This window comes from Drosophila rhopaloa, unplaced genomic scaffold (assembly GCF_018152115.1).
Source record: "Drosophila rhopaloa isolate 14029-0021.01 unplaced genomic scaffold, ASM1815211v1 contig_2, whole genome shotgun sequence".
Taxonomy (NCBI): Eukaryota; Metazoa; Arthropoda; class Insecta; order Diptera; family Drosophilidae; genus Drosophila; species Drosophila rhopaloa.
The window spans coordinates 26,364,336-26,375,426 of record NW_025335083.1 but is presented as its reverse complement, the minus strand read 5'-3'; the positions used below and the strand labels follow the sequence as shown (position 1 = coordinate 26,375,426).

The window sequence follows — 11,091 nt, the reverse complement described above, 5'->3', positions numbered from 1 at the left end:
ACTAAAGAATTTCAAGAGTGCCTAGACTTGCCCTCCATCCCACCTTAGTAGTAAGCATGATGATTATGATTTATTTTTGTTTGTTTATTTTTTGTTCGATAATTAACCCCCAACTAATTTTTGGATGTGTGAGTGTGCGTGCAAAAATGATTTCGAGTTTTTAATGGATGTCACAAATATTTGCGTAGATTTTTCTCGACTAAAAGTCTATTGCTAAATTGAGGAATGTGATCTTTGAGAAAATGTAAAATTTTTGCCATATATCTTACATATACACAAATATATATATATATAAATAAATATATATACATATACAATTACTTTAATTTATTAATTTACAAAACAAAAAACATTCAATTGATGCATTTATAAATCAAACCGTTGAAGCATCCAACAATCGCATACGATAAGTAAAAAGTCCATGAGTAAAAGGTAAAAAAGTTGTAAAAAATATCTTTGCAAAATAAAGTAAAAATTAAAATGGAAAACGTAAAAATAAAATGTATCGAGTGTTTTAGTTTCATATGGTATGTTTTATCAAGTAAAATCTCAATCAAAAGGTATTGGCTTGGAAATGATTTGTGAATGGCTTCATAATATTACTCTATGTAGGGTTTGGTATCACAAATTGTAAGACGATCTGTCACTTACATATTATATAACGCATAACTGGCTACGAACAACAAGCGTTTCGCGACTATTAAAATGATCTAGGAGAGTAAACTTGCCCTGACATATGGGTTACGCTTAAAAACTACTGTTCTCTAGTTGGTCAGCATGTCCTCATCCTCAGGAGTTCGTCGCACCCACTTCTTCGTCACCGTTAAAGTGATGCCGGTGATGAGGAAGACGCTGGCAAAGGCTATCAGAGAATAACCGAATATAACCCCATAGCTAGACAGATTAATGGCCAACTAAAAAAGACATGGCGTTAAAATGGCTTGGATTTTGACTAAGGAGTAGAACTCACCTTGGCCTTAGAAGCCAGCTCGGAGGAAAGCTCCGCGTACTGATCGAACCAGAACATGGGCATCAGGACCTTTTGGACACCTCGATAGATGCTGGTAAAAAAAGAAATTTGTTTGTTAATTCCATATTCGTTTGCATTAATCGCCAGAATATTTCGATCTCACAGCTTTATTATGTACTCACTCGAAGTCGTCGTCGGGCTCAATCATCATGTTGATCTGGATGCGGCCATGCACCTGGACAGGCACACCAGTGGTGGGCTCCACGGCCAGGAAGAACTCGTGCTTGTCCTTTTCGGGCTTCATCCCAGTGACGGCATCGATATACGACTGATCCGCAAGGTAGAAGTGAGGGAAGGAGGAGTAAATGGGCGCCTTGTCTCGGCAGGCTTTGCACTCCACCACACCTGTCTTGGGACACTCGTCGAATCGCGTTTCATCGCAGAAGCATTTCTGGTTCGGATAGTTCTCCCCGGAATCGAGAGTCTCCTCAGTGCCAACCCATTTTGTGGCAGTCAGGCCATGGTTCTCATATGTGCCCTGCGGCCGGAGGTTCATAAACCTGCAAGCATCGGTGGCAAAAATCGTAATCTCATCGTTTACATTCATTTTGGGCGGGAACAGGTCCCCGGTGGTTCCATTCACAATTCCGCAAGGATCCTTGTAGAAACCAGTCTCATTTTTGCCATTCCAATGGGTGAGTCTGCCCAGATTGGATATATCATCAGTTCCAGTGTGAATGGTGAACAGGCCATCGTAAGTCAGGGATTCATTTCGATCAGCCAGCCAGCCAAAGCGCTTGTAGGGAATGTCAATCATTGAGGTGTTAAACAAGTTCAAGAAGTCGGTAATGTTATCCTGATATCCGTCGAAGACCCACTCGCCCACCGACTTGGTAACATATAACTCGCCTCCCTCGTGGTTCAGCATAAAGTTAATAATCTTCTTGACGATCTTGCGCTGGTTTCGCATCTCATCTGCCACCGTGGCAGTAATGGCATGGGCAGCCGTCACCATATCGTCCAGAGTTCCATTAGATTTCTCAGGATCGAAGAACCACGTGCGACGCTCATAATAAGCCACTGTCGCGTTGTCGTAGAACGTGTAGTTCTCCTTCTTATGCTTCTCCAAGAAGGTGTACGGACCCATCTCCACAAAGTTTGGCTTTATGTTCGGGTTCCTTATGTCCTCAGGGTTCGTCCAGTTGAACATGTAGAAGCTCAGGTAAATTGGGATAGGTGCCTCCAGCCAGCTGTCGTAGGCATCGGTGCCAGGCTTCAGGGTAAGCCCCTAAATAAAAACAGAAGAGGGCAGAGAATTATAAATTATAAACCGAAAAATAGATCATTAAAAACATATAAATACTCAAATTAAACTTAAAATCCCATGACAATTATATATGTAATTAGCACATTCTTGAGAAGTTAAATGGTATAGCTAAAGCTAAAAGGTTTTTGGCTTAACTTTGGATTTTATTTTGTTCTTTTACCCACATACTTACATCTTCAACAAGGTTATCCGCAATACTTGGCCAGAAGACCACGGTAAGTATTCCCAGCACCAGGAAGAGCGAACCCAGGCCGAATACCCAGACTTTGCGTTGAGTTTCCCCGCAGCACTTGCAGCACATGGTGGAAAATGACGTGTGGAAGATTCACGGATTCTGGAAGCGAGCAATAACTCCTAGGCACTGCTTTGCATCTGGAAGTGGGATAGAAATCGGTTGGTTATTTTCACTTGCATAATCAAAGTCCATAAACCGTATCGCGGATAATCGGGGAATTTTTATTATTCGCCTTTTCCCGGTTCAAACCATCCTGACACCCAGCAGAGTTGCTAATAATAATAAGCCACCCGGCTTATCGCTGTTTTGTCCCTGCTTAAGTATTCGATAACCATCTGCGATTAAGTCGTGCATACTTTAATGAGACGGCTACGTCCGTCGCAGTCGCCATGACAGCTGGAGAAGATTACGGGGCAGTCCACTCGGCGTATAGCCAACTTCAAGTGCAGACATCCGTAGATCTCTCCAGTTAAGAAACACTTGCCACTGTTAAAAACTTACTAATTGCCAACTAAATGGGATCGAAACTCCAGACGGAACACTAATGGACTTATCACAACCGCACACGTCCCACAGCTGGGCGAAACTGCTTGCTAGCGGGCTTCTTGGGGTCTTTAAATGGAACCACTCGACGTTTACTACTAATCTCGCTTCAGTAACTAATCTTTGGATTTTGCTAATCTGAAATGTTTGCCTGATAAAAGTTAAAGGAAAGGACTTTCCAAAAAACTTGCATTATTAACTATGTCAAAATATAGGATTTTTAGAAAGTTAAATTATACATTTTTCGAAATAATCATTTCAAAACCAAGATTTAGTTAGTGAAGCTGTAAATGAAACGGTGCAATAACAATACAATTGACCGAACATCAACACCAAAACCAGATCGATAACTATTATAAATTGGCTCTTATAAAGTTATATTCGTCATTTGTAATATTACCTCTTTCCAAATTTACGAAAAATGGCTTAGCAGAAAAGTGACCTAAAATCTGCGCCTCTAAGTCGATGACTTTTCTTACAGACATCCGATTTCAAAAAGGCTGTGTTCTCAAATTGGTTTGTATTTTGGGGTCGATTTTTCGTCATTTTTATTGATTATAAATTGGCTCTTATAAAGTTGTTAAAACTTAAAAGACAATACTGCTGTATATTGGTCATTTGTAATATTACCCCTTTTCAAATTTTTAAAAAATGGCTTTGCGGAAAAGTGACCCAAAACCTGCACTTTTAAGCCCATAACTTTTCTTACAGTCATCCGATTTAAAAAAGGCATACTTCTAAATGATTGTGGTTTAATTCTCTTAAAATCTGTGTTTTTAACTTGGTTTGTATTTTGGGGTCCAAAATTTTAAAAAAATTGCTTTGCCCACAGACATTCGAGTTAAAAAATGATTGTGGTTTAATGCTTTAAAAATATGTGTTAACAACTTGGTTTGTATTATGGGGCCGATTTTTCGTTATTTTTATAATGTTAATTCTTAATTTAGTTAACTGATCTTCAATAAAGGCTCCTTTATATTGATTAATGAATGGAAATGCTTGGGCATAATTGTAAGACAAATTTTTAATATTATTATCTTGGTATTGCCCACATTTTTTGGTCATTTCGAGTGTTGTTTGCGATTGGCCAAGATGACTGGTGCATGCCAACTTTCACAAGGGGTTCCTATTTATGGCACTGATAAGATAAGCTGCTGGGTAATATTGACGTGTTTGATTAGCCAGGCGACATGTGTTTGGCCAGATCTGCTCTACTATATAAACATATATATATAATACTATATCTACTGCATTAACCAACTATTAAATTCAAAGTTCTAGCAATGTAGTAGGAGCGGGGCCTCATTTTATCAGAAGTCTAACGCATATTGTATTGCATTTTTAGTTTACAGTTTCCTTCTTTGTTTTTTTTGTCGTCTGACTCAGTCTTGTTTTTGTCGGATTATTGAGCTCTATAATATACTCTTTTGTCGTCTTTGTTCAATTGTTGATAACGCAAAAAAAAGGGTCTGAACTACAGTTGAACTTCTCGAACTTGAGCTTCAATCATGCTCATTTTTGTAACTCTAAATAAATTAAAGACTTAAAAATGTTGTTTTAAGAAATCTTGAAATTTCATCAACTTATAATCCCTGTTTAAGCTAACATCAAAGTCGCAGATGGGATGAGTGTTCCATGAAAACAAATTCCTAATCATCAAACCTATCAGAAACAATATAATCTATACATAAGCATATTTATAAGATTGCTTTGCAGTCAATTTATTATTTATAACAAATATTAATCTTTGAAACCCCAAAACAATTTTTTTTAGAAATTCTTTAATTAAGAGTTTTTACTGTCCGTTGACAAATACAAATCTTAATGGCATGTACACTTTTTCTGAACCCAAAACTGTGATCTTTGACTAACTTAATTTGAAATGTGTTGACATCATCGGCTGGGAATAATGTCTAGCGCTAACGATCACGGATTATTACACTTATTACCGGCTGCATATGTAAAGTGACGAATTACTCACCTTTTTTATCTCGCACACAGTTGCAGTTGTTTTGTCTCCAGTTATTGTTGTTGTTGTTTCCTGGCCTTGACTTTAAATACGCGATACTACGGACTTATTTATGGTTTTTTGGGGATTTTCGATTTAATCTCTAATGGTTTGTTTTGAAAATAGATTGAAATAGAAGAAAAATACCGTTATATATGTTTTTTATTGAATTTTAATTACTTTTACCTCGGAACTTAAGGGAAGGCGTCTTTGTAAACGCACTGAAAGCCGCAAGCTTACTAAACATAAAGGCACTTGTGTGTTGGCAGACAATCCGAAACGGCGACAGATAAGCCGCAAACTTGCAGTTTGCCTGGTTTAATTGGATTAAACAATTTATTTTCTTTAATATTCTTAGCTTTTAGCAAGTGTGACCAAGTGGGTTTCGGTACGATGTTAAAGCACTGTTAAGTACGCTGTTAGCGCCATCAGCTGTTAGTGTTTGGAAACGTTGACAACACTGGCGCCGGCATCGGCCAATCAGCGCAGACCACGACGCACACATACAAACAAAGCAGCCAGCGGCGACAACTACAACATTTTTACATTTTTGCCAGCATTTAATATTTTATTTCCCGGGAAAAAGCATGAATTGCTGAAATAGACATCATCAGAAACAAAATGCGGCTAATCAAGTGCTTGGTAGTGGTTCAACTGGCCCTTTTGCTGGTGGAGGAGGCCTTTGCTGGCCGGGATTTCTACAAGATACTGAACGTCAAGAAAAACGCCAACACGAACGAGGTGAAGAAGGCGTACCGCCGTTTGGCCAAAGAACTGCATCCCGATAAAAACAAGGACGATCCGGATGCCTCCGAAAAGTTCCAGGACCTAGGAGCCGCCTATGAGGTGCTCTCCAATCCGGATAAGCGAAAAACCTACGATCGTTGCGGCGAGGAGTGCCTGAAAAAGGAGGGCATGATGGATCATGGCGGTGATCCCTTCTCCAGTTTCTTCGGGGACTTCGGTTTCCACTTTGGCAACGGCGATCCCCAGCAGCAGGATGCTCCTCGAGGGGCGGATATCGTGATGAACCTGTATGTTTCCCTGGAGGAGCTCTACTCCGGTAACTTTGTAGAGATTGTCCGCAACAAACCCGTAACGAAACCCGCCTCGGGCACACGGAAATGCAACTGCCGCCAGGAAATGGTAACCAGGAATCTGGGACCCGGCCGCTTCCAGATGATCCAGCAAACCGTGTGCGACGAGTGCCCCAATGTGAAACTCGTGAACGAGGAGCGTACCCTGGAGATCGAGGTGGAACAGGGCATGGTTGACGGCCAAGAGACGAGATTTGTTGCCGAGGGAGAGCCCCACATCGATGGCGAACCGGGAGATCTCATCGTGAGGGTCCAACAGATGCCGCATCCACGATTCCTGCGCAAGGATGATGATCTGTACACCAACGTGACCATCAGCCTGCAGGACGCCCTCGTCGGCTTCTCCATGGAGATCAAGCATCTCGATGGACACTTGGTGCCCGTCACGAGGGAGAAGGTTACGTGGCCGGGCGCTAGGATCCGCAAGAAGGGCGAGGGCATGCCCAACTTCGAGAACAATAATCTTACCGGCAACCTGTACATCACCTTCGACGTAGAGTTCCCCAAGAAGGATCTCACGGAAGATGACAAGGAAGGTGGGTGTCTTATAAACATTTTTTAAAACTACATGGGCGAAAGGTGAAATTTGAATTTGAACACTACTTTTAATTGGAGCTCTGATTTGATGTAATATTATTTGAGTTATCAAGTTTAGGAAGTTGTATTTAAAGAGTCAAAATATCGCTTCTCGCCCCTTAATAACTTGTTTACAAGCTTACAATTACCTAATATTTTATATTTGAGACAGCTAATAATCTTTAATTTTCTTTATTTTAGCGCTCAAAAAAATACTCGACCAATCGTCCATTAATCGCATCTACAATGGACTGTGAATCCCCCATCCCCCACACCCAAAAAAGCGTTCGCCGGCTGTACTCTAGTATTTAAATGCCTAGCTGGGCAGTTTCGATCTAGAAACGCCCTCAAATCAAGAGATGACTTTGTTCAAAAAAGTTGTGCGATAAAAACAATTTAATTTTAGTTTAGCATTTTGTAAAATAGTAAAGAAAAAGAGCGGAAAACTGAAAAACTACATGCAGTTCCTGCTGACGAAAAGGAATTGCAACACAAAAACCAACCACCACAGAATAAAAAGAATTTAAATTAAAAATGCTGTTTTGGAAAGTAATTTAATTTTAACAATATAATTGAAGCCATCGATTAACTTCCCCAAAGCAACATTGGCTCAGCTGTCGATAACTGGCGCAGGACAACGGTCTAAAGAGAGCAAAGGAGCGCGAGAGCGGTACAGGAAGTGGCTAATTCGCGTTCAGAGAGCGTATAAATTTTCATCAGTACGGACGTAGGACAAGCTCAACCAGGCTTTTATTTTTTTACAGATAGAATAAAACGAAACTGAAAAGTCATTCACTGGAAAATCTGCAAACTATTTTTACTCTACTGCCTTAAAACTATCACCCCCTAAAAAAATAACCGAAAAAAACCTAACCTAAAAAGGAGAAACATTTAAAGGAATTCCCTGCACCTGCGGCCCCAAAAAACGAGACACCAAAAACAACATCGACCACAAATACATAGTATGAATGTCGCCTAAATATCATAATTTTGAGGTGAGTTGCTGGCTCCTCTTCGAAGCCTTTATAATTCCCAACCCCAAGGATTCCGTTTTCCGCGAAGAAGAAACTGCCCACCCCTTCCATTCTCTTTATTTCGCTATCGATTTTCTGCGGGGTTTTCCCTTCAACTTTAAATGACCCAAAAAAGTAAGAAAGGGTGGTTTTAGGTCAGCCGGCAAAGTTGCGTGCTCCGCAAGTTCATCCATCCTGGTTTCATGCCAAAAAAAGAGACCTTAATAAAAACCATTTCAGATTGCACTGGTATATTTTCTGCTGCTGATACCATGGCCGCCCACAAATGTGATCAGAATTCTTTGCTCGCGAGATAACAGCCGACTGGTGCGCAAGATAGTGCGCTCCAAATGGACCCCCATATTGGACAAGCATCAAGTGAGTCGAATATCTGGAAAATCTTCTTTGAGAGGTATCTTCAATTATCCAATTTCCAGGTGAAGCTCCCGCTGGAGTGCCCACTGCATCCGTTCCGGGATGTTTTTGCTCCCCGACAGGATGCCAAGCAAAGGGACCGACCCACTCAGTGGACGTGCAGGAAATGCGGCAAGAGCTTCTACCAGGAGAAGCACCTGGATCTGCATTTCGAGACACGCCACAAGAGTATCATCAATGAGGTAAAATTATGTTATGGATATGCTACTCCGTTTGTATGTTATAAAAACCACTATTGTGGTAAAATTTAAATAAAAAAACGTCTTAAAATAATATTAATATCTAAATATGTAACACCCATATTATAATGTTCCTGTATTTCTAATTAATTTTAATAGGCGGAGGATGCTGTTTGCCTAGCCGACTTCTGCGACATTATGCGGTGCGAGGTTTTCGAGACGGAGGATGCGTCGAGCCTCAAGTTCGGGGAGCAGCACATTGTCACGGAAATCGAGGTCTGGGGCGACTCCCTGGGCCAGAATTCCGCGTTGGCCAAAGCGAATGCCGCCTACTTGAGCTTAATACCAAGGTGAGCCACGCTATTTTATGCGCATACCTTTCAAATATTAAATTCCTTAATCTTTATTTGACCAGAACTTCCACACTGGGTGCCTCGCGTGCCGCTAAAGTACAAAACCGTCAATTACTCCAAGACAAGCCAAGTCAGGCCAGCAAGACGGATCAGTCGCCGGCAGGTGAGCGAATCCATCCCCACTCCCACCACCACCACCAACACCTCCATCCTCGAGAGCGTGAATCCACCACAGCCAATCCCCTTCGCCTAGATCCATCAACGGAGGACGGATCGGCGGTCAGGCCGAGATCGGCAGGCGAGAAGCTGCTCCACAAGCTCAAGGAGCTGGGCAAGGCGCACCTAAGGTCCTCAGCAGATCCGGAGTCCAGCAGGCAGAACGAAACGGACGAGAAGGAGGACGAAGAAGGCAGTGGGCATTCCGAAGGCAGTGGCCAGTCCACTGACGAGACCAAAACAGAGGAGGGATCGGGTGCCAATGGAAACGGGAATAAGGCGAGGGCCAACTGCAAGCCGGAGGAGCTAAGCAAACTGAAAAGCCGCTGTGAGATGCTGCTGAGGAGTTGCATCGGAGGATTGCTTTTGTCCATGTCGGATCAGGCCTTTAAGGAGATGGAAGGTATTTTTATTAGGGTCCTGTACGAAAAAGCGATCAATCCAATCTAATATTCTGCTCACAGAGGAGATGAACAAGGCTGTGTGCTGGTACTTGACCTGCGATCGCTACTGGGAGGATGGTCCCTTGGAGCCGCGTGCCTTCCCCTGGGGGTTGATTGTGATCCTGATCTTCGTGCTGTCCACCGGCATCTGTTTCTGCTACTACATCATCTGGATCCTGTTCGAGTAAGTGTGTCCTGGCCTCCTGGTCCTTCCATTGAGATTGAGCGAACCCAAGTCATCTGTTTCAGCTCCGAAGAGACGACAATCAACGCGAACCACTACTACGGCCAGGGAGCCATCGCCGGAGGAGGGAGCATCTACATGCCAGGAGCAGTAGCGGGTCATCACTACCATGTGGACTATGCCACGCGGCACGACCTCGACCTGGACGCCGGCGTGATAGCTGGTCAGCAGCAGCAGTTGCTCCAGGAGCAGCAGTTCTACTACCAGCAGCAGCAGCAGCAACAGCAACTGCAGCAGGCGGCATCCGTCCGGGACTTGTATCCGGAGCAAGTGCAGTACCACCGCCACAGTCCGCGGCACTACATCGCAGATCCGCGTCCGGTGGGTCCACCAGTGGGCACACCCACCCAAGGGGCCGTTCGCAGCAGCTCCTCCAACGCCAACACGCCGTTGCACCACCGGGTGCAGCAACATCCGGGACAGCATCCCCACCTGCAACATCGTCACTCGACGAGCCTGGCCTACCCACAGGACATTTTAGACCGACGCGACTATACAAGTAACTCCACGCGCCCCATCGCCACTAATATGGTGGCTGGATCGGGATCGGGATCAGGAGCGGGACAAGGCGCAGGGGCACCCGGCGATACCCAGCGGCACTACAACACGCATCCGCGGCCGCTGGAGACGAGGCATCGCCATGTGGGCTCCTCGCAGCAATCCCTTCGTGCCTCCGCCTCCACGCACGAGATCGTGCAGCAGGAGGCGGGAATGGGTCAGAATGAGCACTACATCTACGTCACCTATCCGCCGGACCTCAAGAAGCGCTACTTCGAGTGACGGAAAGGGCTGGATACTCCGGTGATCGATCGATGATCGTTCTAAGGAGACTGCGGAGGAGATAGATCGGAAGATGGAGAGACCAAAGAGCCCTCGGAAGGAGAGCCAAGAAACGATACCAAAGCCAGAGGATCAACGATAGTTGGTCGTTTGATGATGATATAGAACGTTGCAGCGGAGGACTGGCCGCCAACCTAACCCCAAAAGTTGGTTTTTTACTTTTAGCCTGCAAATTCTAGATTTGTGAACTGTGCTGTTCTTTTTTAATTCTACAAAATAAATTGCAATATTTCTGTACAATAGAAATCATGTATTATAATTTCCGTCAAAAGTTTGCAACGTTGTGAAGGACATTTCCATCCATAAGTAAATATATGTTATTGATCAGCATCACCAAGCAGGCCGATCTAGCCTTTGCCTTTCCGATTACTAGTCTCTCGGTTTAAGAGCTATCTGGATGAGACTTTCTAAAAAATATTTGTTCAATTGCAGGTAGTATAACAATATCAAATAGATGTCTAGTGAAGGATCCGAAAATGAATTGAAAAATCGACAAAACTTCGTTGTTTTTCAATATATACGCATATAACTCGATATATATTTATTTTACAATATTATGAAAACACTTTTAATTGTATGCTTTATTGTAATTATTCATACATTTATAAAAAT

General features: G+C 43.0%; 3 protein-coding genes across 7 annotated transcripts; 2 read left to right on the top strand and 1 right to left on the bottom strand.

The window, feature by feature from the left end:
* Window positions 1–63: 63 nt before the first annotated feature.
* On the bottom strand, window positions 64–5,464 carry LOC108049098 (protein croquemort). 2 transcript variants are annotated; one of them, XM_017130159.2, is made up of 6 exons: window positions 5,270–5,464; window positions 5,057–5,186; window positions 2,470–2,669; window positions 1,153–2,258; window positions 971–1,061; window positions 64–914 (listed from the first exon to the last, which is right to left on the bottom strand). In XM_017130159.2, exons 3-6 carry the CDS (start codon window positions 2,596–2,598, stop codon window positions 765–767), a joined length of 1,476 nt encoding a protein of 491 aa, XP_016985648.1. In that variant the 5' UTR covers window positions 2,599–2,669; window positions 5,057–5,186; window positions 5,270–5,464; the 3' UTR covers window positions 64–764. The 2 variants fall into 2 exon arrangements, with proteins under 2 accessions (XP_016985648.1, XP_016985649.1); XM_017130160.2 differs by lacking the exons at window positions 5,057–5,186; window positions 5,270–5,464 and adding an exon at window positions 3,034–3,099.
* A 111-nt stretch (window positions 5,465–5,575) lies between these two features.
* LOC108049099 (dnaJ homolog shv) lies at window positions 5,576–7,291 on the top strand. Its single transcript, XM_017130161.2, has 2 exons — window positions 5,576–6,716; window positions 6,958–7,291. The coding sequence occupies exons 1-2, from the start codon at window positions 5,705–5,707 to the stop codon at window positions 7,011–7,013; spliced, it is 1,068 nt and encodes a 355-aa protein (XP_016985650.1). The 5' UTR covers window positions 5,576–5,704; the 3' UTR covers window positions 7,014–7,291.
* A 103-nt stretch (window positions 7,292–7,394) lies between these two features.
* On the top strand, window positions 7,395–10,787 carry LOC108049095. Of its 4 annotated transcripts, none has more exons than XM_017130156.2 (8): window positions 7,395–7,751; window positions 8,010–8,147; window positions 8,207–8,386; window positions 8,543–8,733; window positions 8,799–8,899; window positions 8,990–9,355; window positions 9,417–9,579; window positions 9,645–10,787. In XM_017130156.2, the coding sequence occupies exons 1-8, from the start codon at window positions 7,725–7,727 to the stop codon at window positions 10,417–10,419; spliced, it is 1,941 nt and encodes a 646-aa protein (XP_016985645.1). In that variant the 5' UTR covers window positions 7,395–7,724; the 3' UTR covers window positions 10,420–10,787. The 4 variants fall into 4 exon arrangements, with proteins under 4 accessions (XP_016985645.1, XP_016985644.1, XP_016985643.1 ...); XM_017130155.2 differs by having other exon boundaries at window positions 8,972–9,355; XM_017130154.2 differs by having other exon boundaries at window positions 8,799–9,355.
* The last annotated feature ends 304 nt before the right edge of the window (window positions 10,788–11,091 follow it).